This window comes from Heloderma suspectum, chromosome 6 (assembly GCF_057233095.1).
Source record: "Heloderma suspectum isolate Gila_16-S chromosome 6, 16-S_ref, whole genome shotgun sequence".
NCBI classification, from domain to species: Eukaryota; Metazoa; Chordata; class Lepidosauria; order Squamata; family Helodermatidae; genus Heloderma; species Heloderma suspectum.
The window spans coordinates 8,744,445-8,771,360 of NC_139463.1; the positions used below are offsets into that span (position 1 = coordinate 8,744,445).

Here is a 26,916-nt window from a genome sequence, read left to right on the forward strand (position 1 = left end):
TTATCCCACTCGTCAGTCCAAAAGTCCCTCCAAGTGGCTTTTATGCAGTCAGCATCACAGCACAGGCCCTGTTTACAGTCTTAAAAGACATTTTGCACAAGGAAAAAGGGAATGGGAAAGGAAGAGGAAAAAATTAAATAGCCTTCCAGCAGACCTGGTAGAATGGCCCCGCTTAACCGTTTCATCTCCCTCTATACAGGTTTAAATTGCTTGCATTTAAATTGTGTAAATTTGGTGTTTGTACCATCAAGGACTTGCACCTAGAATCTTATGTGTTGATTCTGGGATCAAGTGTGGTGAGCTATGAAAGATTAACGTATTCTGAGGCCATTGAGCCATAGAAATGAAATAGGTGTGTGTGCGTGTGCGCGCGCGTGTGTGTTTGTGTGTGTGTGTGTGTGTGTGAGAGAGAGAGAGAGAGAGGGGTGGGGTGGGGAGAGCGCCCTGTGACTGGCCAGCAATATGAAGCCTCTGAATTAGCCAGCAATGGGTTATCTAACTGGGAGCCTGGTGTTGTACCCTTTCTTGGTCAACAGAGCAAGACTTTCTACCTGTCCAAGGCCCCAAACATAGGGCTCTGGCGTAGACAACCCACATTCTGGGTCTGGTTTGGGGTTAAAGCTGCTCAGAGCTTTGACCTAGCCCTGAAAATACAGGGCCAGCCCTACCATACACTTCTGAGATGGAATTTACATGCTGCTTTCAAGTTTCTTTGTCAATCTTCTTGCTTCCTAAACCCTGGAATTATCTTTTGTTATTCATGGATTTCTCTGCGGCCTTGTCATGTGCATGATACAGAAAGGCTGAGTCAATTATCTCTTCTGCCCGCTTGAGAAGAACAATTGCACTTCACAGAGTTTTGCCTGATTTCAAGCGATGTCTCTTTAAAGGGGAGCTCACCTGGCAAAACCACACAGAACAGGCATGCGCGCACACACACAAAGTGTTATTAACTGATGCAAATCACCCTCCCGTTCTCAAAAAGGGAATTGGCTACTGGAAACTTATGCAAATTGTGTGTGTTTTTTTAAAGAAAGAATGTTCCCTTCCAATTAGGTTGCAAAGAGTTAAAATAGTTCTTGAAAAGGTACCCAGGTGTATTTAAATGTACCTGGTTCTGTGTTTAATGAGAAGAGATAGTGAGTCATACTCTGTGACAGGACGCGGGCCTCCAAATTCCTTCTTGGCTAACACTGGTGAAGATCTGGGATCCAGAAAGTTGGCAACAGGGACAGACGTTTTCAGGGTAAATTGTTTAAAATCTTAAGAAATCGTCAGCATCATCAAGGGTAGGCAAAATGTTGTCGAATGAGGTGTGTTGTTTCATTTTGCAAAGCAGAGCGGCTCCATCTACCTTTAGGGAACCTTGAAGGAGTTGGCTTGGGAGGAGAGGGGCAAGCCTAAATGAAGGAATCAGATCTTCTTCAGCTATTCCAGCTAGTGTAGCATTATGGTTGATTTAATTCATTTATTTAGAATATTTCTAGGCCACCTTTCAGGACAGGAGCCCTGCCAGGCAACTGTTTGCTCCAGTCGCACCTCGGCCAGGAATTTAGACAGGAAAGACTTTAGACAAACTGGCATTTCATCGTCTCAGCCCCTGATCTGTAATATTGAGGTAATAACACCGGGCAACCTTTGAGGCCTACTGAGTGAAGTGTTTTAAGAACATTTAAAAAGTAACAACAACGTTCTATGAATTCTCAATATGACTGTAATTTGGGGAACTCTATACTAGCCTATATACTAATATATATACTATACTGTACTGACTGCAGCCAGGAAATCAGAAGACGTTTACTTCTTGGGAGGACAGCAATGACAAATCTTGATAAAATAGTGAAGAGCAGAGACATCACACTGACAACAAAGGTCTGCATAGTTAAAGCAATGGTATTCCCCATAGTAACCTATGGCTGCGAGAGCTGGACCATAAGGAAGGCTGGGCGAAGAAGGAAGATCGATGCTTTTGAACTGTGGTGCTGGAGGAAAATTCTGAGAGTGCCTTGGACTGCAAGAAGATCAAACCAGTCCATACTCCAGGAAATAAAGCCAGACTGCTTGCTTGAGGGAATGATATGAAAGGCAAAACTGAAGTACTTTGGCCACATAAGAAGACAGGATACCCTGCAGAAGATGCTGCTGCTAGGGAAAGTGGAAGGCAAAAGGAAGAGGGGCCGACCAAGGGCAAGGTGAATGGATGATATTCTGGAGGTGACAGACTCGACCTTGGGGGAGCTGGGGGTGGCGACGGCTGACAGGAAGCTCTGGCGTGGGCTGGTCCATGAAGTCACGAAGAGTCGGAAGCAAATGACTGAATAAGCAACAAATATTAGCCTACTTACAGGGTTGTTGTAAAGATTATTGAGGCGGCATTATGGTTTCTGTTGTCTTCTGTTTCCTGACATGCCCTTTCTTCTGTGAGTGTATGTGTAACTCTCCTCTTTTAGGAGCCCCGTAGAACACCTTGCACATCAACTCAATGAGTAGAGTAGGGAAAGGATGCAAACGCTTCCTTCCCTCAAGAGAAAATGTGGCAGGCCGTTAGGATCAAGGAGCAATCATGGGGCTGTTTTTTCTCCTGGGTTCCTCCACCTTCAAGAGGGGAAACCCATAAGGAAAGGGCTGTCCTAGTTCTCCAGCTATGACCTAGGTTATGAATGAAGAAGATGACTCAAACATGAATGGAAGGGAGTGGAGGAGAGAGCAGCAACAAGAGGGAAGGAACAGCAGTGCCCTGAGCTTATGAATATTCGAAAGGCTGGATGTGTAGGAATTGGGAATTTGAAAGTCTGATGACATTATTATAATGACACACTCATTGATGCCGCTTAGTGAAAGGTGCACAGGCTGTGGATGGTGCCCTGCTATTAAAATCCACTTGTATCTCATTTGCAGATATCAAGATGAGCGGCGATGTGGCAGACTCCACAGAAGCACAGAACGAAGGCAGCCACATAGAACCTGGTAAGAGGTGCTCTTTTCTCTCTTGTCTGGGCTTTGGTTCCAGCTTAGGGCACCAGCAGGGCAAGTTCAAAGAGAGGGATGTGAGCTGAAAGTTGTAGCTGAGGCCTTTCAAAGCTGGTTTCTGCAATAGCAGGCCGGTTGGTGTCAAAATCTGAGACGCAGAGAGTAGCTGAGGCACAAGTCTGCATGATAGGCAGAATGACATCTCCTTTGATTTGGACCATAGGAACTTCACAGCTCACTTGATCTTGTGTTCAAAACGACCTCCATCCCATGGATTCAGCATGACTGCTGTAGCTTTGGAAGAACTGGGGGGCTTTGTGGGAAATGGAATGTGTGTCTGTTTTTGCCAGGCCCATTCAAGTGACATTAAATGTTCACCAGGCATCTTTTGAAATGGTGTTGGAGAAACCAAGTCATCTATAATGAACTGAGAAAATATGTATCCTGCCCTCGAATTACATCATACATTTACACATAAAATAATAATGACCCTTACTGTTACGGGAAAATCTGAAAGGTTGATAAGGAAATTGCAACTTCCCAAGAAAGGTGGAGTTTCTCTGCTGCCTCCACATGGCCCTAGCCAAAAATAACCTCTGAAGCTTTTCCTTTGAGATGACTTTGCTGTTTGCAATGTTGCTATCGTAATTATCAGAGACCTGGGCAAGGTGAGATTATCCTGACACATTAAAAGTGTTTTAATAAGGCTCAAATTAGTCCTTTGTTAAGCCCATGGAAAACAAGAACCAGGAAAACCCTTGTGGGCTAGTAAGTTCAAAGGAGAGTTTATTGCAGGGCTGTTCCCTCCAGTATGAATAAGTGATACTTTCAAAAGAGCTTGAGGACCCAGTCTTTTAATGTCCAGAACCCAAAGCACTGCTAGTCCCTCGCCCAACTAATTTTAGATCTTTTTGTAAAACGGGCCACCATCCTTCCAACTCCATTCATTTCACTGCACCTCCAAGCAATTATTTTGCTGCTGTTGTGATAGCTCAGTATGTTGGGAGTCTGGGATATCTTCCAAATGTCATGGAATCTTCTGCACCAATCTAATGGAAAGTCTTTCAGCATGGGAAATGTTAGCTCACTGTTCAAATCAAGAGGTATGCTCTAGTACATGTAGACATCAAAAATACCAAGTCAAATTTTGCTTTTGGTTAGTGCTTGTGCTGAAATTCAGAATGTCAAGAGTTTGTCTTGAACACTGAGTTTCTGTCCATTCAAAATCTTAGAAGAATGTGGAGAGGAGATTCTCCTTGGAGTTAGTGCTTGATGGTATGGAAGACATTTTTGGTTGTTGTTGTTGAAGTTGTTGTTGTTGAAAAGCTAGAGGCAGCATGCACTGGGCCAATAAACAACCCTGTTGACACCTTTGGGGGTCTGCTTTCCATGCACTTGGTCCCTCCCATCGTTTCCTGCTTCAGCTCTAAATATTACCTTGTAAGCCTTACAATGTGAGTTTTATCAGCCTTGACAAAATCTGCAGTGCTTTTGCAGAGTATGTTGCTCATTGTCAGTCTTTCCATGCTGCAGCAACATCAATTTTGTATTCATATAGCATCTGAATTTTTGCAGGGTTTAAAAATGCATATCCATATGTACTCTAATGATTCAGTGGTCCAACACTGGGAGCAATACGAAGTCCATGGTGCAGTGTGACCTCTGTCTAAGATAAAAATTCCACCAAATGTTAAATGTGCAGTGTGCAGCTGACCCTGTTTCTTTCCTGCTCTAAAGTAAGTGTGCAGGGCCTTGATCTGAATCAGGACCACCGCACACAGGATGGGGAGGTTTAAGCCTCCCCCCTCCACTTATTTATTTATTTATTTATTACATTTTATACCGCCCAATAGACGAAGCTGTCTGGGCAGTTCACAACAATTTAAACCATAAAATACAACATGATAAAACATAATATAGACATTTTAAACTTTCAAACTCCAGCATAAAACCAAATGAAAAATAAAAGCCAAAATAAAACCTAGCAGCAGTGCAAAGGTTTAAAATGCAGTAACAAATTTAAAAACAACAGAAACGGAAAGACTAAAATGCCTGAGTGCCAAAATCACCTGGTGCCAAAAAAAAGACCACAATGTAGGTGCCAAGCAGGCCTCTCTGGGGAGGGCATACCACAACCAGGGTGCCACAACAGAAAAGTCCCTTTTCTTAGTAGCCACCCACCTCACTTCATTTGATGGGGGCTCCCAAAAAAGGACCACTTGTTTTCCAAAATCCCTGCTCCTGTGCAGGGAGAGAGAGAGAGAGAGAGCACATCCATTGGTGGCAATGTATTTTTGATTTGTTTTTTAGGGGACAAATTTCAGAAAACGAATGGCTGGGGGCAAGCGGAGAGGGGGAGGAAGATTTAAACTGCCTGTACCTGCATGCAGTGATCCTAATCTGGATTGGGGCTCCACACACTTACTTTAGACTAATAAAGAGAGGAGTCAGCTGTGTGCTGTGCATTGAACATATTGTGTACTTTGACCCTAAAATGTATATGCAGTAGTGCTGCAGTATTTCAGCATTCTTAGGCAGTAGAGATTATGGTTCGCTGTCATTGATCGTATTATATCTGTATACCATCTTCACTGGCTGCATGGGGAAGGGATGCAGTGGTCAGTGGTAGAGCATGCAAAAGATCCCAGGTTTGATCCCCTGCATCTCGAGATTTGTCTGGGAAAGGCTCTTGTGTCCTGTCTAAATCCCCGGAGAGCCACTGCCAGTTATTTTGAACAGCACTGAGCTAGAAAAACTAATCATGGTCTCACTCAGTATAAGGTGGCTTCCTATGTTCCTATGCTGGTTCGCTTCCAAGCCCAACTCAGCACTGCTGGCTATGACCTTAAAGCTCTAAATGAGTTGAGACCTGGATATCTTGTGGACCAACTTTTCCCCCATGAACCCACCTTAAACTCACCACTTATGAACAGCCAAAAGAAAGAGAGAGAGAGAGAGAGAGAGAGAGAGAGAGAGGACAGTGATTTGCAGAGGATAGTGATTTGCATAAAATTTGCATATGCCAATTTAGATGTATAGATACAAATTTAGAAATAATCATCATAATTTAAATAGAAATAGAGCACAGGGCACCATAGTGTAGAAGACTACGACCAGGTTACCTGTGCATCTTGCCTATTCAGCCTCCTGTCCTGGGCCTCTCTGTTGATGGGCAGTAGTTCTTATAGTTCATTATCTTTAAACTGGAACTGAACAGTTCCTCCTCTATTTGGAGGGCTGTCCTCTGTAGAAGAGGACACCTGGCCACTCTTCCTCACCTGCATGCCTTGAGGCTCAATGGAGGCCCTGCTCCACGTTCCGTTGCAGGCTGAGATACAGAGTGCGGGTATGCAGTAAAAGACCTTTTTGGTGGTGGCATCCATTCTGTGGAATTCCTTGCCCTGGGATATCTAGCTGGCTCTTTCCCTCTCTGTTTTTAAACAGATTCAGCTGTTTACCTGCATGGCAACTGATCTAGTCCTCAGCTTCTACAGTTTTATTGATGCTATTGTTGGTATTTTTCCTAAGAATTATTTCTGCTGACATATACTTTATTAATAATGTTGACTGTAAGTGACTTAATAGTTTTATGACTTCTGCAGCCTTGGGGTTCTCTACAGATGGAAAGGCAAGGTAAAAATGTTTCAGTAAACACCCAAGGAAATAAATAAAGATCCATGCTTCGGGGCAAGAGTAATGCTAATGTATATATATTCAAGAACACATTTAAATGTCAGCCTAAACGTTCCAGTTTAGGGTTGGAACCAAACCACTGCTTGGTTCCAAATGAAGAGAACTAAAAATGGATTTCTCCAGGAGCATTTGAAGCAGTACTCCTTTGCATTCTGGACATCCAGATTTCTGTCTCTCTGCCACTTTCCCCCAACAGACATTGCACAGAAGTCCCACAAGTCCCCATAGGATGTCAATTCTCATCATCACTTGGGGAAGAAGTTTGTTGAGGCCCTTATTTCACATCAATTTAAAGTCCTGGATTTGAGAATTATGCCTAGCTCATCAAACGGTCAGGGGCTTAAACCAGAAATTTCCAAAAATATAGCTGAGGCCTAACCAAGGGAGCTTCCTGGAACTCTCAAAAGCCTAGTCGGACATAAAAGGGAATAGCAGGCTCCAGGTTTGAGGGGGCCCTTGTCAAAGCACCCTCTGGTGGGTCCCCTCCTATTTCAGTGGGTTATCTGGTGGCGGCAGCTGCACTCTGATCAGCGTTGCATGGCTAGGGCTGGGAGCTAGCTGCCATTTTTAATTTCCCAGAATGCCCCCAGAACAGGATTTAATTTCCCAGAATGCCTCTGGAGCATTGTGGGAAATTAAAATGGTGGCTGGTTTCTAGACCCAGCTGCCCAGGTCTGAGTGGAGTGCCAGAAAATAAATTTGCATAAAGGGAGGAGTGGGTGGGACACTAGGGCCTGTAAAATGCCCACGGATGCTGTGCTGTGACACCAGGGATGTGAAACATTAGCCAGCACATCTCAGAGACAGTCTGAAGCCTCTGAAATGGACAAGCCTGTTCTGAACTTTTGCCTGTTTGACAGAGCAATGGAAGCCTTCTTCCTGCTTCACTTCAGCCTTAGGGATTCTGAGTGAGAGAACAGAAGTTCCAGCTCTGGATTCAGACATGGCCACCTATTGGTTCAGCCTGAGTCTAAAACAGCATAACTGTTGGCTTCATTCTGTTGATTGACAGAGGCTTTATCCTTGAAAGAGAAATAAGTAAAACAAGAAGAGCAGGACTTTTATTTGGCCATAATCTCCCCATTAAAATAGCTAATAATCTAACTATAGCTTCTAAGGAGTGAGAAATCAGTAGCCCTGACCCTGAGCTGATATAGGGATGAAGGTAGAGCACTTTTCATGAACAATATCAGCCCCTGTGGAAAGCAGCTCCTTCTTTGGTGATCGGTAAAGACAAAGCCAATGTGTGTGCACATTCAGAGCGATGGCAATCCAATGAAGGCAGCATGGCCCTCACACTAAATTGTCCTCTTGCCTTCAGTCACATCTTCATGTATCCTGATTAGCTAGGCGCTATTGTCATGTCATCAAGTATAGAGTGAGGGAACTGTTGCCCTCACTCTGAATTGCCTTCATGTGCTGTCAGCAATGTTGTCAATATAGCTAGCCAGGTCTGCTGCAAACAGGTGATGAAAATGAGTGACCTAGATGCACAATGTGTGTCTGATGTACCATTTTTGGATGATACGAATGAACACATTTCTACCTGCCCTGAGTCTGCAGGGTAGGGAAAGATCCTTGAACAATATCTGTAGCTTTCCTCCAAGGTCTATTCCTGCCCTTTCCAAGGAAGTGTCCTCAGTAGTGGGGGACACGTGCTTTGGCAAATTTGCCACAAGACAAGTCCAAAATAGGATATCCTGCTTCTCTACTGTGCACTTCAGTGAGGGCCAGCCCAAGACATTTTGCTGCCCAAGCAAAAAGCAAGATGCCATCCCCCATGCCACGCCACGCCACCCTCATGTGCCATTCCAGTTATCTTACTTCAGCACTGCTGATGGGACAGCATCTTCCACCTCACCTGAGGGAAGCAAGGGAACTTAGGAGACGCAGGCTGGCTGTGCAAAACACATGGTTCTGTCCTCCAACAGCCAGAGGGCTGCTGTTGATTCCCTCTCCAGACCACCCATCATCTACCACCTGAGGCGACCATCTCTCTCTGCCTAATGGTAGGGCCAGTCCAATGCACAGCCAATGCACAGCCTTCCACATCTGTGCCATAGCACTGGTTTTGTCTACTGCTTATTCTATTGAGGACCAAACTACATGTTACAGGAAGACAGATTGGTGCCACCAACTTGCATCTTTCCCCAGTAAGATTTAGTTGAAAAATAGGTTCCACCACATTAGTTTATCCCTGTCCCTCAACCCTTTCATTGGCTGCTATTGGCTGGGTGGGAGGGTTAATTCAGCAATGGCATCCCATTGTGAGTTTTCCTGGGAAGCTGTAGGTTGGTGGCTTGAATCTAAGGATGGATTATTCTTTATTTTCTTTTAATATTTTTATACCACCTTCATGTAAGAACCACCAAGGCAGTGTACAACAGATCAAAACAAAAGAACAACAACAATATTGTCATAAAGCAAAAACCAGCAATAAACCAACATTAAAAACTTTTTAAAAAAATAACACTACTCAAAAAACTTCAAAACTATACATTCTGTTACTATGTGAGAGCAACTAACACACTTTAAAAAAATGCTGATGGCAACAGGATCAGTACCATGGCACACAGGGAGGGGAGGGTTTAACCCCCCTCTCATGCTGTAGTCCCCCAAATCCACCCCCCCAGCTATTAAAAGCTCTGGGAGGGAATCTTCCATTGGCATCAACAGAAGTTTCAGTACCAATAGGGATCAGAAAAAACAGCTGCAAGTCTGAAAACCAAAATCAAAATAGACTCTTCTTTGGAAGAAGTAAGGGAGAGGGAATCGTCCAGAAAAGCCTCAAAGAGTTTTTCCCTTGACAAAGACCCATGTCAAAATGCACTGGGAATTCAGTTGCTGCAGCTGTTCCTTTTTTGATTTTGATCAGCGGAAGTTTCCCTGCAGGGACTTATTGCTGCTTGGATGGGGCTGGAGTGGGGCTTTCGTTGGGACCACAGCATAACGCTTCCTGCAAGTCATGACCCCAATCCTGCTTGGATTCCCCTGGGTGGCTATTTCAGTCAAACAAAATTGCTTTGATGCACTTCATGTGCCATGCAGTTTGATCCTAAGTATCCCATAGGTTCTAGCCACCTGAGCTGGATAGTAGCCGACTGCTGGCTCATGTAGGAAAGACAGGCAGGAATAGAAGTCTGCCTTCATGCCATAACCAAGTCTGTGGGTTTTCCTGCCCCTTTCTGGGTGAATCACACAAACGCCTGTGGCCCATGCTACTCATGACACCTCAGCTTGGCAACCAATGAGACAGAGGCTGCTCGAAGCATGGCTTTCAAGCCTGACGTACTAGAATCAATTCCAAGCCCCAGTTTAATTAAATCTCAAGCCCTGGATGACCTCTTGAGTCGCTGTTAAGTATGTCTTAAAGCTAGCCACTTCCAGAGTTATTTCAGCAAGTGGAAATAGAGCCAAGGAGACTTTGAAATGCCAATTCAACAGGCTTTTGTGCTCCAGGGGCTGGGAGGTGAAGGTTGCATCAATCTAATTGGCTGTTAAATTGGTCCAAAACTCCCTGTTTGGATGAGCCTTAGCTTGCAGCTGGCTGCGGCAAGGCCAAAGCTGCCTTTCATTTAGAGTCTCTTTGTAAACACACGCCAATCGATCTCCTCTCTCCCGTTTGGAGCAAAATTATTCATCACACCGAGAAAACAATAATAACTACAGGGAAAAAGAGGGAGATTGCCTATGTGCAAATGCAACCAGGGTCTTCATCTGGGGTCAAAATCTTTGCCCCTGCTCTAGCCACAAAGGGGTACAACACATACAATGTGTGGGGAAGGGAGACATCATGGCCACCTACAATGGCTACCACATTCTTTGGAAGGGAACATTTGAGGTGAATTTCAAGGGTTCCTGGTTAAGTGAAAGATGGGAGCAATTCTGACGAAAGCAGAAAGAAACCAGGCTTAAAATCTTAAAAGACATGACACACAAGGAAAAAGGAATGGGGAAGGGAGAGGGGGGAAATTATTCTTTCAGCAGGGCGCATAGAATGAGCCTGCTGTCCCTCTCATCACCCTCAGTACAGCCTGCTGGAATGGCTGCTGCTGGTGACAGCTGAGATAGGTTCCCACATGCCTGGTCTCAACCCTTTGAAACAGGTTCCGAGGCAGCCTGAATTTCCTTCACTGCACTACAAGGCCATGGCTCAGTCTGAGTCTGAGCCAAGGTTTCAGCCCTGGAGTGTCGAGACGTTCATAACAAAGAACAGGGCACCTTAGAGCAAGTGCAGAGTGTAGTTTCCTCATGGAACAGCCAACTCTGCTGCCCCCACTCACAGAGTTGAGCTTCATGGCAACATAAGAAAAGCCCTGCTGGATCAGATCAAAGGCCTACCTGGACCAGCATTTTGTCCCCAAAGAGGCCAACCAGGTCCAGATCTACACCTTGTGTCACATTAAGACGATCCCACCATGGTGACCCTATATCCCTCTTGCGCATTTATACCTCGTAGCACACGCAATGACTTCAGTTGCGCTATTTTGGATAATATGGAATAAAAAGCAGGGAATTATGCTAGAATAGCAGTATAAAGAATGTGTAATGTGCCCCAACAGTTATCAGTGCCCTTGAATACTGAATGCCGACAGTGAATACTTGAATACAGTGCTACCGTAGGTCTAGCCCAGATTCTACAGGAAACCCTCAAGGGGACGTGAGTGCAAAGCTCATGTTCCCGAGCACCTCAGATTCAGAGGCATACTGTCTCTGATACTGCAGATACTATATAGCCATCATGACTAGTAGCCATGGGTAGCCTTATCTTCCATGAGCTCTCTCTGAAGGTCAAAGAGACCTCCCAACATCACTCCCAGCATCTCTCTCACTCTGTCTGTTTGTCTCTCTCTCTCTCTCTCTCTCTCTCTCTCTCTCTCTCTCTCTCTGTTTCAAGAAATTAACTCCTCCAAAATCACACATTGCTAAGTGGCAGGCAGGAAAAGATTCTCACTTTTCTGTATTTGGCTGCAATCCAATACAATCAGAGAATGAGAGAGAGTTGGGCACTGTGTGTGGCCCCTTTGAACGTGGAACCAACGCTGCTGCTGTGCTGCTCTCAGTGGTGGGATAGGATGCCAGGATACATTATGCTTTCCCCACTCCCCATTCCCTGACATCAACAAGGAGTGGAGCTCCTGAGGGTGTCGGTAGTCTTTATCTCCCTGTTAACCTGGTACAACCCAGAACACCGTTCCCACAGGCCTGGGAAATGGGGAAATAGCTTCCAGCCATCCCACCCAGTGCTCATACTGATCTGGGAGAGAAAGCTTGATGGACCCCTGTTGATTGAATGGTCTTTAGTGTCTCCTTCCACTGGGCAGGACTGGCCCTTGACTTGCTTCCCTCTTCCTTCATTTCCATTTCCATTTTCTTTTGGGAGGCCCTGATGAGGAAGTTCCTCCCTACCTGGTATACCAAAATGAGCAAGCTGGGGGCTCTCTCTTTGATTGTGGTGAGCGTTTGCTCTCTCTGCCTTGATCGCAACAAGTTTGCACCAAGAGGAGAGACTTTTCTTTGATAGAGAGCGTGGCTGAGGGGCGAGGGGAAGGGAAGGCCTTTCTGAACAAAAACATAAATCAGGGAAGGGGAAAGCAGTTCAAACACACTTGGCAGTAACTGAATGGCTGCAGGCATTGGGAACCTCTTCTATCCCTACCCTCCTCCAATTGCTGTGCACTATCCTACAGGGCAGATTCGGGCAAATCCAGTGCTGGGCCATTTGGGGAGAAGGGGTGGGGATAGACCAGGGCCATGCAGCTCTTTACAGAGACAGGCTGTAATCCTTAGCATATTTTGCATAGAAAAAGAGACCTAATTCGCACAGATAACTGTTCCCAGACCATTCCATTTCAGACTGCATGTGAGGGAATTGCGTACTTGAATTCTTACCTTTTAAAAAAAGCCTTGCACACATAATTCTAGCATATCAGGGGGAAAGGTAAGGCTAGGCTAGACTAGGCTAGGCTAGACTTCTTCTCCCCAGCATCTAATTTTCTACATGCAAGGACATCTTCATATGGAGTAACATCCTGTCATGTTATCCCTTACTTGTAGTCTGAAGTGCTACTCTCCAGAAACAATTTTTGACTACCTCATCTAATGTTTGTGAGAACTTAGTCCCAGAGTTCAGTCAAACTCAACAAACAGACTGTTTCTGGTCTACTCATGATTTTGTGCTGGTGTGCAAAACATGGATCTGTGTAAATGACCCATAAGCCCCAATGTCTGGATCACAAAATGTGTGTTTTCCATTATATTTTTCCTTCCACTAGGATAGAGAGAATAAACAACCAAGGGAAAGTTGCTTCAGTGTTGGCACAGCCTACTAAAGATATTTATTGTCAGAGACCACAGAACTCAAAAGGGTAACTAGATGATTATGACATGAGCTTTTTCTCCAGCAACAGTCTAATTCCTTCATCCGATCCACAAAAATCTTAACTTCAAAATTTATTGTTTGCTGCCCACTAGGAAGTATGTAAAAACAACAAATACTCCTCTAGCACCTTGTGCAAACATGTTATATTACAATAAAATCATAAAGCCACTGTCCCTCAGTGTTTTGTGTGAGTCTAGCTCCAAAAACTATGATGTTTATACTTTCTGAAATCTGCTGTGGACCCACATGAAGCAGAAGTCCCAGGAATCCAACCTTCAGAGTCCACAGCAGACCACCCCCACCCCCTACCTGGCATGTCTGCCATACTTAGCAGGGCAGCTCTCCAGCTGTCTAAAAGGCACGATAAACTAATGGTGGCCACCATTAACCTATTGTGGGAAAATTGTGGCCATAAATTGTGTAGTTTATGGCATTTGCACCCATAAAACACTTACTTCTACCTAAATTGCAGCACAAATGGCTACAATTTAGGTAGAATTGAGTGCTTTATGGCCACCAGTGGCATAAAATATGCCAATTACAGCCGTAATTTTCCCACAATAGGCTAATGGCAGCCGCCATTAGCCTATCACACCTTTTAGAGAGATGAAGCACCACTCCAGAGGATGCATCAGGGCTCTGGGGAAATCCACGGGGGCCCAAGTGGCCTGGACACCCCTGCGGCAGACACCCCACAGACCAGACATCAGGGGGTTCGCCTAACCCTAATACATACCGTCCAGCATCAGGGGAGGGTTATGTGTGGCTCATTTATAGGACACCTGCTCTGTAGGCAGAAGGTCCCAGGTTCCACCCCCAGCTTCTCCAAACAGAACTGAGAAAGACTCCTACCTGTAACCATAGCCAATCAGTATCGACAATACTGAATTAGATGGGCCAGTGGCAGCTTCCTATGTTCCTATTTGCACAGTAAGAATAAACACTAGAAAACACTCAATTTGCTGTGGTCAGTTATTCCGCAAGTGCCTGTCCTCAGGGCCAGCCCTACCATTGGTCAGAATGAGGCAGCTGTCTCAGCTGGCAGATGCTAGGTGGCAGGTAGGGATGTACAGGTTTTATTACATCTGTTCTGTCTGTGTTTCGTGGATTGTCAGGCATCTGCTCATTGACAGAATCAGATTTTTTTTAGGGATGTACAAGAATTTCATTCCAGATGTGCTAATGCGCATTAGTGCTAATCCATACTTGCTCTAATTCATAGTCATTAGTGCAAGCGTGAATTCGCGTAAATCTCCAATTTTTATGTTTTAAAAGTTGTCCGCAATTCTGTGGAATCCACGCAACTCAGAAAAAGCCCATCCACTGCAGAATTCACAAGTCGGATTAAAAGAAATTCAAACTCATTTGAATCTGTGGCAGATTTCTTTGACATTCCTAGTGGCAGGGAGCTGCAGCAAAGGGTTGGGAAGACAGAGCTGTGTGTGTGGCATACAATCTGCCCTGGAGCCTTTGAGCTAGCCTCAGGTATGGTGGGGGGTGCCACGCCCTCGCCAGCATTAAACTAAGATTTGCCTGTCAATCTGGTTAATTTTTATACATGGAAAGGGAGTTGGACATGGTGTTTTAATGTCCCTGTGCATGCATTTACATGCATGTGTGCTAGAGATGAGATGCTCTGCTCCTCATCCTTGAGAATGGAGATTTAACTTCTAGAGGAACCTTCCAGGATCTGGCAACAACCAGATGTGTTGGGCTGCAACTCCCATTATCCCCAGCCAGCAGGGCCAATGGTCATGTTACCTGGGGATGGTGGGAGTTGCAGTCTGACACATCTGGAGTACTCCAGGTTCAGGAAGATTTCTATGGCCCAGGGGTAGGCAACTTGTGGCCTTTCAGAAGTTTTGGCCTATAACTCTCATCATCATTGGTGATGCTGGCTAGGACTGATGAGAGCTGTAGGCCAAAACATCTAGAGGGCCACAAGTTGCCCACCCATGCTATAGCCACCCTGGAGAGGCCATCTGGAGAACCCTAAAGAATGTCTATGCTAGCAATTCATGCAAACAACTTTTTAACTACAGCGTCCCCCAAAGGACTGCCACATAGATGACAGAATAAACTTAAGCACTGCTGCTCCACATGGTGGGACTCGAACCAAATTTCAAGAAAAGGGGATTTTGACTAAGCATTAGGAAAGAACCTCCTGGTGGTACCTTCTGTTTGACAGTGGAACAGGCTGTCTCAGAAGTGGTCTCTCCATAGAGGTTTTTCAGCAGAGGCTGGATGGGAAAGATGCCATAGCATCAGCAGGGGGTTGAATTAGATGACCTTCAAGGTCCCTTCTGTCAATGAAAGGCAAAAATAGGGAGAGTGATTTACCAAAGACCAGGACATTAAGGCTGTCCCTGATTATTAATAGGGATATTTGGACTGTATAGAAATGTAGTGAAGAGGGCAACAGAGGGGGTTTGAACACAGCTCTTTTGTATGAGAATTGAGATGAGACAACCGTGTCCTAGTGTAGTCTGTGATGTGCTCGAGGATATTCATTAATTATTTGTTGCTGTTGCTGTTGCTGTTGTCATCGTCATTGTTATTATTGTTATTGGTATCATGTGGGCATCAGGTTAAGACCTTCTTGTTTACCCAGGCCTCTTAGATCTGTGATTAATTTTAGTCGGATGCTGTATTCTGCTGTTTTATTGTAGCTTTTGCCCTTGTTTCTGGTGGCTGTTCTATTTTATATTGTGGTTTTATGTGATTGTCAGCCACCCTACAATGTATTGATATAGGGTGCTGTGTATAATATTGAAGAAGTGTGCCACTGAGCATAAGCAGTGTGCCTTTCCCACAGTTGTAAGTCTTAAGAACCAGCTTTTGTTGAACAGTAAGGTCACACACACACACACACACACACACACACACACACGTGTCTCTTCTTTCAAGAAACCCCTCTGAGTGGTTTCCAAATTTCAGCATAACTAAAACAAACAAACAAACAAGACTTGGGAGGGGGGGAAAGGGAGGCCTGCAGTGGCCAACCGCTGGTTGCCATGGTGATTCAGGGCCTGCAGAGGATTTGCATAAGGTTGCTGATTTCCATAGCAGAGTCCTGAATGAGGCAGGAGAAAATTTCCATATGCCCAGCTCCCCTTGAAGTCAGTTGGGGTGGAGGACTGAAGAGGGGGAATATTTGAATTTCAAATGAGAGTGATTGCACTGAAACATCCTGGGATGGAAAGAGGACAACTGCAGGGTGGGGGTAGAGAGTGGGAAGTTAAGAAGACAAAGACTTTATTTAAAAAACAACAAACTTGTTTCAGATGCTATTAAAAGTGGAAGTATGTACTCAGGAGGACCTTAGCCAGAAATTTTATGGTGGGTTAGGCTTCAGGGTACATTAAAGAGCCATCGTAGGTCAATGCAAAACCTTCATGCCTGCTCTCACAAATAGGTGATAGACCTGTCTTGGCATGTGGGGATGAAATGATTGACCACCCCTAGTATACAGGGATAGTCAGTGACCTGGTTCAAATAACAAGACAGCTCACCATGGGTTAATTTACCCACAGGGGCTATCGTGTGGTTCCAAGTGCCCATGGGTGCCCAGCTTAGCCAACCCTCAAATAACCCCAAAACAAGCCATGGTTATTTGCGGGTTGTCCAACCTCAAACAAACCCTTCCGCCTGGGTTGGCATGACACGACAAACCACAGCAAGCCCCCCGGGGGTAAATTAAGCCAGAGTGGGCTATCGTGTCATGCCAACCAGGCCAATGTTTGGGTTTCCAGATATTTTGGCCTATGACTCTCATCAGCCCAAGCCAACAGCCAATGGTGAGGGATGATGGGAATTATAGGCCAAAAGGGGGTCACAAGTTGCCCAGGCATGCTGCAAAGACATTCCTTCCACATTAAAAAAAAAAAAAACTAGTATGTCAGGATGAAGGGTTCTAGACTAGCCCTTTGCCATCAATTGCTAGTTATCTTTGTGCAGGAAATCTAAATTGCTGCTGCAGTTGTTGTGTTTGGTACATAATTCCCTGTCCACATTCTGAAATGGTGCAGTTGAAAAGTATATTTACCACTTTATCTGCTGTCTGACAGGATTAGACAGATATGGTTGTGGGGAGGTAGTGATATTGCTTTACTCAGAGGATGAATGTGTTAAATGAATGAAACTAGCAATTGGCTTTGGTACATCTTCTCTTGTACTAAAATTTATGTGAGCTTCCAAGTTCAAACCTATGCCTTGAGGTTCTCAGGAATACATCTAGGACGCTTGTGTATAGTTAGAACAATTTTTGAAAAATTGAGACTTAGGTTGCAATCCTGTGCCCAGGAGATGGGAGTTTGACCCCAAGCAGGAAGAAGGGGCTAATATGACCCCACTCCCCTTAAGGGGAGGGGCCGTAGGTCAGAGACAAAACAGCTGCTTTGCATGCAGAACACCCAGTCCTCATCATCTCCAGGTGGGCTGGGAAAGACCCGTTGGAAAGCCACTGTCAGACAGGGTAGACAACAGTGAGCTAGATGGACCGATGCCCTGACTCAATACAAGGCAGCTTCCTATGTTCCCAGCTTTATTGAACTCAACTGTACTTACTTCTGAGTAAATCTGGATAGGATTGCACTGCACATCAAACTGGACAGCCTTGCTAAAAACCAGGTATACAATACCGTTTTTTCTTCCTAAGAATAAACCCAATGCTTTTTAAACAAAGAACAAATATATATTGGATTGGATCCAGAGCAAGATAGTTGAACTCACTGAAATAATAACTGGAATTTAAGAGTTAAGTCATTACTAACTTGTCCAATTGATTTCCATGGGACCTAAATCAACTAACTTAGGGAGCAATCCTATGGCCCCCTAGACAGCGTCTGAGGGGCCATAGGATTATTCAGAGTCCCCCTCCGAGGTCAGAAACAGTGCTCTGACCTTGGAAGGGGGAGTCGGAGATGCAGCCCGCCTCCCCTGAACCCTTGCAGCCAGCATGGAAAGAACCATGCCAGCTGCCCGCTGAGGTTGGGAACTTGACCTCAGAGAGGGGGGAAAGAGGGCATTTCGGTGGGCAGGGAGGGGAGGAGATGGGAGAGGCCAGGTTATGAGCTATCCTGAGCCTCTGCCAGCCTCCTTCCCTCCCCCTCCGAAACATTTCACTAGATGGGGAAAAAAGCCTGTCTAGCAAAAAAATGCAGGACGGGAGGATGGGAGGTGAAGATCATAGGTGAAGATGCTCCTCCTGCCCTGCATAGGATGTTTGGAAGCCTCTGAGTTCAGGGGCTTACGATCATCGAGGGCACAGTTGACAGGATTGTGCCCTTAGTCTGGAACCTGGATCCAACCTGTTATCTGTACTTGAGCAAAATGCTTCTGACGACTTGATTTTTTGTTTTGTTTTCTTTTGTGGGTAGAACATTTGTCTTCCCAACACTAGGATCTGGAACTTTAAAATAATTCCTTAGCATGTGTATACAGCATGAAGGGCCTCTTTGGCCTAATGTTTGCACTCGGAACTGCTCAGCAAGAAAAGAGTGAACAACTGCTAGCATCTGGAATCTCTTTAACTGAGACTGTGCAAAGAAAATGCAGGAATGAGCTAGTGAGATGGTTGGCTTGAGCGAGCTGTCCAACAGAGTTGTTAAATAATCACAGGCTGCCGGTGCTAAACCCAAAATATTGTTGTCGAAGCCCCACTCAGAAGGAGCATAGACCACTCCCTCAGCAGCCTCCTTGCCTTCTCTCTGCCAAGCTAGCGGCCAGTGAGATCCCAATCCAAAGATAAGCCATATTGGCCTTGCTGTGGCCTTGCATCAATAGCCGTGGCATTCATAGTTGATGTCCCGGAATGGTATCAAAATGTGAGGTGGGTGAGCTACTAATTGGCCTATCCCCAAGGGTTCTTCAGATGGGGCCACAGCTCAAAGGTAGAGCCTGTCAGGGTTCCAAGCCTTCCCACTTAATAGTGAGGCAACAGAGTCTCACTGTGCAATCCACAAAGTCTTTATTCAGACAAAACACATCTTCACACCTGCAAGAACATAAGAATATCAGAAGAGCCCTGCTGGATCAGTCCAAGGGTCCATCTAGTCCAGCATTCTGTTCACACAGTGGCCAACCAGCTACCCACTGGAAACCCACAAACAGGACACAAGTGCAACAGCACCCTCCCGCCCATGTTCCCCAGCAACAGACTTGTAGTGCCTGTGAAGGCTAGAAGCTGTCCTCTAGGCCTAATTAGGTAAACAATGCAAGGCAGTTGCCTATCAACTAGATGGATGGTTTCCTGCCATGCCTAACTGGCTTTTAATGGACTTCTCCTTCAGGGAGGGTCCTCCTGGCCCAACTTCTGCTGTGCAGCCCATCTGGCAGACCTCCTCCCACCTCCTCTCAACTCTGCCCACTTAACCGTGCAGTAGCCTCTGGGATCTGCCAGTTCTGGTGCTCCCCACCCCCCACCCCGCAACGAAGGCTGAGTTCCCATGGGGGCGGCGGGAGATGATATCTGATCATGGGCCTCCTATTTGATAAGCTTCTGGGAAGATTCACCCCTGCCTCCTGGAGAGCCTTGGGGAATTTCCTCTCCTGCTCTCTGATTTGACGGGCTTCTTCTAGCTCTGCCTCAGAATCTGCCTCGGAATCTGAAGCTAAGCCAAGGAGCCTGGGTTCCATACCGACAAAACCCAGCTCAGCATGCAGAAGGGTCCCAGTTCAATCTCCAGGATCTCCAAAGCATTCCAGGCAGGAAGCCCCTGGGATAGCTCCTTGAGAGTTCTGACTGGTTCTGACTGAAACCTAGAGCAAATTCCCTGCCCTGCTGACATCAGAGCCACCAGCATCCCCTGGAAAGAGCCTTCTCTGCCTGAGAGCTGCTGAGGGTCGGAGCGGTACAATATGGGGCTAGAAGGGCTAACGGTCTGACTCAGTGTAAGGCAGGTTCATAGTGGTGGGAGGGAGTGTGGCTCTGCGGAGAAGCATCTGATTTGCCTGCAGATGGTCCCAAGTTCAGTCTCCACTATCCCTGCTGAAGAAAGAACTCAGGTTGCAGGTGGGAGTGCTGGCTCCAGGTTTTGGAGGGCCCTTGGGCAAGACATCCCCAATGGGCCCCTCTCTCAATGAGTCTACATTCTCACGGCCATGGTCACCTGCTGCTCTGGCTTCTCCTCCTCTTCTCATCATTGCTACCACTTGCTTGCTGGCTTGACAGGCAGAGAGCCACAGAGCAGGAAGGCCATGGCATCTCCTGCTCCTCCTTCTCACCTTCACCGTTGCCTGGGCCAGACAGAGCGAGAGGCAGGGAAACAAGCAGGTTGCAAGGTGCAGATCAGCAGCAACTCCAGGGGACTCTTTGTTGGTCGCTTATGAATTGCCAAAGAAAAGGCATCACCTAAAGAGAGGACAAATGAGGACACCAACGTACCTGAGATTTGCACATGCTAATTGATATGTATAGATGCAAATTTAGAAACAATTATAATTTAAATAGGAATATAGTACATCTCATCATAGTGGGGAAGACTGTGAGTAGGTCACCTGTGTGAGTAGGTCACCTGTGTGCCTTGCTCTGTCTCTTGGCCAGGTGCTGTTGAAGGGCAGTTTCAAGGCCCAGCTCTTCCTTCTGATGGTCCTTTATCTGGACAGCCCTTCCAGTAGAGGACACCTTAAAAATAGAAGACATTCCTCTGGCAGCCTTTCCAATAGAGGACTGTCCTCTGTAAAAGAGGGCACATGGCCCCTGGCCCTGCTGGGGTGCGGGCCCTCAGCAGATGCCCAGCCATGCCTGTCCTTGACACTGGCCAGGCAGGTGATGTGAGAGAGCTCCGCCTGGAGACCCGCTGCCAGTCATGGGCAAATAGCCTAACTCACCATAAGGCAGTTTCAAGTGCCCTTTGATAAGCAAAGGTCAAACCTTCTTCTCTCCTCTCCTCTGCCTGCAGACCTGAAGTCTGGGTTGTTGGAGCAGGCTGACGTGTGTATGTGTGTGTGTGTGTGCGGGGGGGGGGGGTGGATTGGTAAGAAAAAGCTGCAGATGCATAGCCTCCTGTTTAGGAGTGGATTTAGAGATTATGGGAGGACCTCTGGTTGCAACCAGGCAACCGTACTTAAATTGCAAGCAGTGTACATGGAAACCCCATTGCACAACAGCGTTGCCATGCGCCAAATGGTAGAATGGGGTCACATCAGCCTTCAGCAACTAAGCCACATGACTGAGGCTATGCAGTGGTACAAGCAGAAGGCTGGAACAAAGGTGTGGTATGCCAGGATACCCACGGAATGCTGGTCCAGATGACTGCAGCAATCAGCCAAGCCTTATACCTCAGGGTAACCCCAAAGATGCCTTCATTTGGGCCTGGAAAACCACTTCTGATAGGTACTAAATACCATGGCCAATTGGACTGTCAGCAAGGGGCCCAACAAACCATGCCAACCTGGGTACCACCAATAAAAACATTACAGTGCCTTCATAAATGTCACACACGCACACCATCTTTTGATCAGCGCTTTTGTAATGAAAATAATATTACATTACCTTTATCTACCGCCTTAATAAAACTCAGTCTTCCTTGCTGATGCAATTACAAGGTATTACTCATTTATTATGGCTCCGATACAATATTACAGTGGTGTGCTGTTGTGTGAGAGCTGAGCATCAGGTGGCTGAGAGTAAACACGCTTTGCTTGGTGTTGGGGGGCAAAGCAAGTGGGAATAGCTTCATAGCTGCAGGGTGGACTTGCCCTGTCCTCTTTGGGAGTTTACCCAGCAATTGCTATTTCTGATAGCAATGTTTCTAGTCCTCACTAGGAGTTGAGGCTGGGCAGGTTTTCTTTTCACGCCCTAAGACAGCAAAGGAAATTAAGTTATTGTGATTTGTGAGAAGTGGTGCTTTTTTTTGTCAGCGCATATTGCCAATCAACATGATCGGGCGACACTTTTATATGAGAAAAGTCAGGGGTTGTCCAATGGCAGCATGTTCAGGACAGACCAAAGAAGTCAGCCCCATTGAGTACTATGGAGCTTACCCCCAGGTAAGTATACATAGGATTGCAAATGGGCAGAGCATTTCTGTAGTCACATTACATGAAGACCGGAGATGCGCCACTATGTCAGCCGAACAGCCACCCTATTCTATGCATGCAGGAGGGGAGCAGGAAAACGCACAACAGGAAAAAAACAACAGGAGCAGGGAAATGATAGACATGTCCACAGCTTCTGTAGAAACACCACCCAAATGCACTGATCAGGACTGTGCTGGCCACAACACCCAGATGCCACAAAGATACAAAGGGAGCCAACCCACTCAGGTGGAGCTGGGGCCATGTCCATCATGTTGCCATGCCCCGAACATGCACGAAATGCAAAAAAGTAAGCAGCAAGTACAGGCACAGCTGAGGGAGCCCTCTGGTGCTGTCTGTTAAAGCAGCAGTGAACATGCTCCGGAGATCACTGGCTGGAATCCCCCCATGGGCAAAGCATTTTATTTCCCTTCCATCCCCCCAAAGGAAGAACAACATACAACCAGCCAGCAGCAACAAGCAAGAGAACTCTGTGGTGCAGCCTGCAAAGTAGGCATACATGTGCTCAAGAGGACACAGGTTCAAATCTACATGGGGGATTTATTTTCCTTTCTGGTAGCACAAACCACATGAACAAATGCACAAATGTTCCCAGGGACCCTGGTTGAATCATCCCCCCGTTGTGGGGGGTGGAGTGGGGTTTTTCTGTATGTTTTTTTTTTAATTTGTTTGTTAGTTTATTTATTAAATTTCTTAATCGCCCATCTAGCCGGTCACCCAGCCACCTTGGGCAATGTACAACAATACAACAATCAAAAACAGTAAAATTAAGCATTAAAACATCATGTGCTTAAAATACCCTAAACACCCCAAATGCCTGCCTGAACAACCAAGTTTTCAGTGCGTGGCAGAAGCTCATTAAAGAGGGGGCGTGGTGGAGTTCCCTAGGGAGGGAGTTCCACAGAGTGGGCGCCACCACAGAGAGGGCCCTCTACCTCATCCTCACCAGCCTAGCTGTCCTGGCTGATGGGATCAGTACCACCTCTGTGTGGGGGGATGAACACTGGTCCCTGAGTGTTAACAGCAATAAATTCAAACAAGACATAGTATTTACATATGGCAAAGTGTGTGTGTGTGCGGGGGGGACACGGGAGAAAATCACAGCAGTTTTATGTTACAGCTTATGTTCCCCCTTCCCTTGCTTACATGTGTGAGGTTCTCTTTCCTAGCACCCACAGTTGAAGGAGTGTGGCTTGCTGTTGGGTGTTTGTGTCTGGCGGCTGAACCTGCAGGAGAGCAAGGAAGGGAAGTGTTAGCAATGCACTCAAGTTTCTCTGTGTGTTCTGGGGACAGGTTGTTCTGTGCAAAGTGCTCCTTTTGTGTTTCCATCCTCAGCATTCCCCCTTGTGAGCTCTAAGTTTGCACGACCTGGGCCTGGAGAGATACAGCCAACCCCATGCTGTGCACCCTATCAACTGAGCTACAGTCTTCCTGTGTGGGTTTTACGTACTGGTAGCAGTGTGCTGTGATTGGGTGTGGAGTTACACCATATCCTGTGCTCCATTGTGGTGATGTGGGCATAAGTTTGAAAATGCATACACAGACACACACACACACACACACACACACCAGGGTGGCTACTGAAGTCAATGGGAGGGAAATACTTTGCCACAGGCCGACAGGGCAGGGGGGCATGGAATTAAAGGATATAGGTTAAAGTATAAGTGGGATGTGCCACTCACATCCCACCGATGAATCTGGCCCATTCCAGCCATTCCACTGACAGATCTTCACCAGCATATCTTGGGCATTCTGCAGGTATGTCTGGAGTGACGGCATAGGCAAGCATGGATGAATCCTGATTAGCAAACTAGCTCAAAGTGGGCTAGATGAAGCAACTATCAGGTGGATCCACAGTTGGCTACAGAATTGGACTCAAAGAGTGCTTATCAATGGGACCTTCTCAAGCTGGGGAGAGGTAACGAGTGGGGTACCGCAGGGCTCAGTCCTGGGCCTAGTGATCTTCAACGTTTTTTATTAATGACTTGGAGGAGGAGGTGCAGGGAATGCTGATCAAATTTGCAGATGACACAAAATTGGGCGGGATAGTGAATACCTTGGAAGACAGAAACAAAATTCAAAGTGATCTAGATAGACTGGGGCACTGGGCAGAAAACAACAGAATGAAATTTAATAGAGATAAATGCCAAGTTCTGCACCTAGGAAAAAGAAACCAAATGCACATTTACAAGATGGGAGATACTTGGCTCAACAATACTACAAACGAGAAGGATCTTGGAATTGTTGTAGATCACAAGCTGAATATTAGCCAACAATGTGATGTGGCTGCAAAAAAGGCAAATGCTATTTTGGGCTGCATGAATAAAAGTATAGCTTCCAAATCACATGAAGTACTCAGCACTGGTTAGGCCTCATCTGGAGTACTGTGTCCAGTTCTGGGCACCACACGTGAAGAAGGATGCAGACAAACTGGAGAGGGTTCAGAGGAGGGCAACAAAGATGATCAGAGGAATAGAAACAAAGCCCTATGAGGAGAGACTGAAAGAAATGGGCATGTTTAGCCTTGAGAAGAGAAGACTGAGGGGAGATATGATAGTACTATTCAAGTACTTGAAAGGTTGTCACAGAGAGGAAGGCCAGGATCTCTTCTTGATCATCCCAGAGTGCAGGACACGGAATAATGGGCTCAAGTTACAGGAAGCCAGATTCTGGCTGAACATCAGGAAAAACTTCCTGACTGTTAGAGCAATACGACAATGGAACCAATTCCCTAGGGAGGTGGTGGGCTCTCCTACACTGGAGGCATTCAAGACAAGGCTGGACAGCCAACTGTCAGGGATGCTTTGCTTAGATTCCTACACTGAGCTGGAGGTTGGACTCGATGATCTTATCCTTCCAACCCTACTATTCTATGATTCTATGAATCTGTCAATGTTGGTTTCTCTCAGTTTCTCATTTTTCCAATCTTAAGTTCAGCTTCTCTCGAACTTTGAAAGTTTCTCCAGTCTTAAGTTCAGTTTGTCCTGAGCTTTTGAATTTTTTTTTAAGTTTGCCTGAAATTCATATGCATTTTTGTGTACGTTTCATCTAGTATATGCCTAATATACCCATTTTTGCAAGCAGTTTCCCTAATATAATGCATTTTTGAATGTTATTTCCCCCACTGTGCACATTTATTTATTTTATTTTATTGCATTTCTTGATTGGAGAACTCCATTGCAAATTTCAGAGAAGTACAAATTTTGAAAGATAACAGAGTTTTGGTTCGCATGGTAGTTTGAAAGTGTGAAAGTAAGTGAATTTGCATGAAAATTTGAATTGACCAAATTTCTCCCTAAGCATTTCTGGCATTCTGCCAAATCCTACAATTAAGGGTTGAACCCTTAATTAACTTACGTGATTTGGTGCCTCATGGTATGTTGATAGTCACTGGCTTAGATGGATTTAAAAGGGGATTAGGCAAATTCATGATGATGGAGGAAGAGGAGGTCTCTCAAGTTGTACTACTCATAATGTCTCAATGGAACTTCCAGCCTCAGAGGCAGTGTACAAGATACTGGGGCAGACAAAATGGGAAGGCAGCTTCCTTCATGCCTTGCTTATGCATTTTCCAGAAAAAGTTGATGAGCAGCTGTCAAAACACAGAACATTTGGCTATTTTTTTATTTATTTGTTCAATTATTATTATTATTATTATTATTATTATTATTAACATTTCTACACTGCCCAATAGCCAAAGCTCTCTGGGTGGTTTACAGAGATTAAAAACATTAAAAAATAGAATATACAGAGATTAAAAGCCATTTGCATAAAACACACGAACAGACAATATACACAAAAGGAGCATATATCTAAAACAACTTCAAACAAACAGTCTCAAAAGCAAAGAACCATAAAGCATTCCAGGATCGATTAAAACTTATCATATGCTGCCAAATGCCTGGGAGAAGAAAAGGTCTTAACTTGGCACCAAAAAGATAACAATGTTGGCGCCAGGCCAGCCTCATCAGGGAGATCATTCCAAATTTGGGGGCCGCCACCGAGAAGGCCCTCTCCCTTGTCACCGTCTTCCGAGCTTCTCTCGGTGTAGGCAGCTGGAGGAGGGCCTTAGATGTTGAGCATAGCATATGGGTAGGTTTGTGTTGGGAGAGGCACTCCATCAGGTATTGTGGTCCCAAGCAGTGTAAGGGGGGGATTTATATCCTCCCCCCTTCAAATGTTTTTCTTCATAGCAGCTATCAATGTATTACTGCAACCTTCCCCAACCTGGTTCCCTCCAGACGTGTTGGCTCACAATTCCCATCATCCCCATTGGTGATGCTGGCTGGGAAAGATGGGAGTTGTAGTCTGACACATCTGGAGGGTGCCAGGTTGAGGGAAGGTTGTATTAACAGGTGGACTTTTTATGAAAGGCATAGGACATAGGTCTTTTGTATTTGTTAAGCTATGCTCATTTCATTTTATCTGGTCACTTTTTAACACATATATATTCATCAGTGACACATCCCAACCCTTCAGGAGTAGGCAAGTGTGTCTTTCCAGGAACTGGTAAGTGTGTGTGGCATTTCTGGGGTCTGAGGCCAGCCCTCAAGGAATTCCTAGTAACACCACTCCCAGCCCTGATCTGTCAGTATTGGGAGGGGGAAGCATCTGAAGCTGTCGTGCTGCTGAAGCTGAGCAGGCGTGGAGCTGGGCTGTGCCTGGATGGGAGTCCAGTTGGAATCCCCTCCCGCAATGCAATCCCCCCTGCAGTGCAACCCCCCCTCCCATGCAACAGGCACATGGAACAAAAAATAGAGTTTGCCTCTGGTAAATGAGACAGTTAGGCTGGCTGGGGCATCCTGGAAGCCCCAGTATCTGTCTGACATAAT

At 45.8% G+C, this 26,916-nt stretch overlaps 1 protein-coding gene across 1 annotated transcript in view; it reads left to right on the forward strand.

Moving 5' to 3' along the window:
* The first annotated feature begins 1,126 nt into the window (after positions 1-1,126).
* The window catches only part of POU2F3 (POU class 2 homeobox 3), a 130,582-nt gene continuing 104,792 nt past the window's right edge, over positions 1,127-26,916 (forward strand). The window contains exons 1-3 of the mRNA XM_084807233.1: positions 1,127-1,246; positions 2,451-2,457; positions 2,836-2,967. Coding sequence (XP_084663359.1) covers positions 1,127-1,246; positions 2,451-2,457; positions 2,836-2,967 — 259 coding nt within the window. The remainder of the gene's footprint in view (positions 1,247-2,450; positions 2,458-2,835; positions 2,968-26,916) is intronic.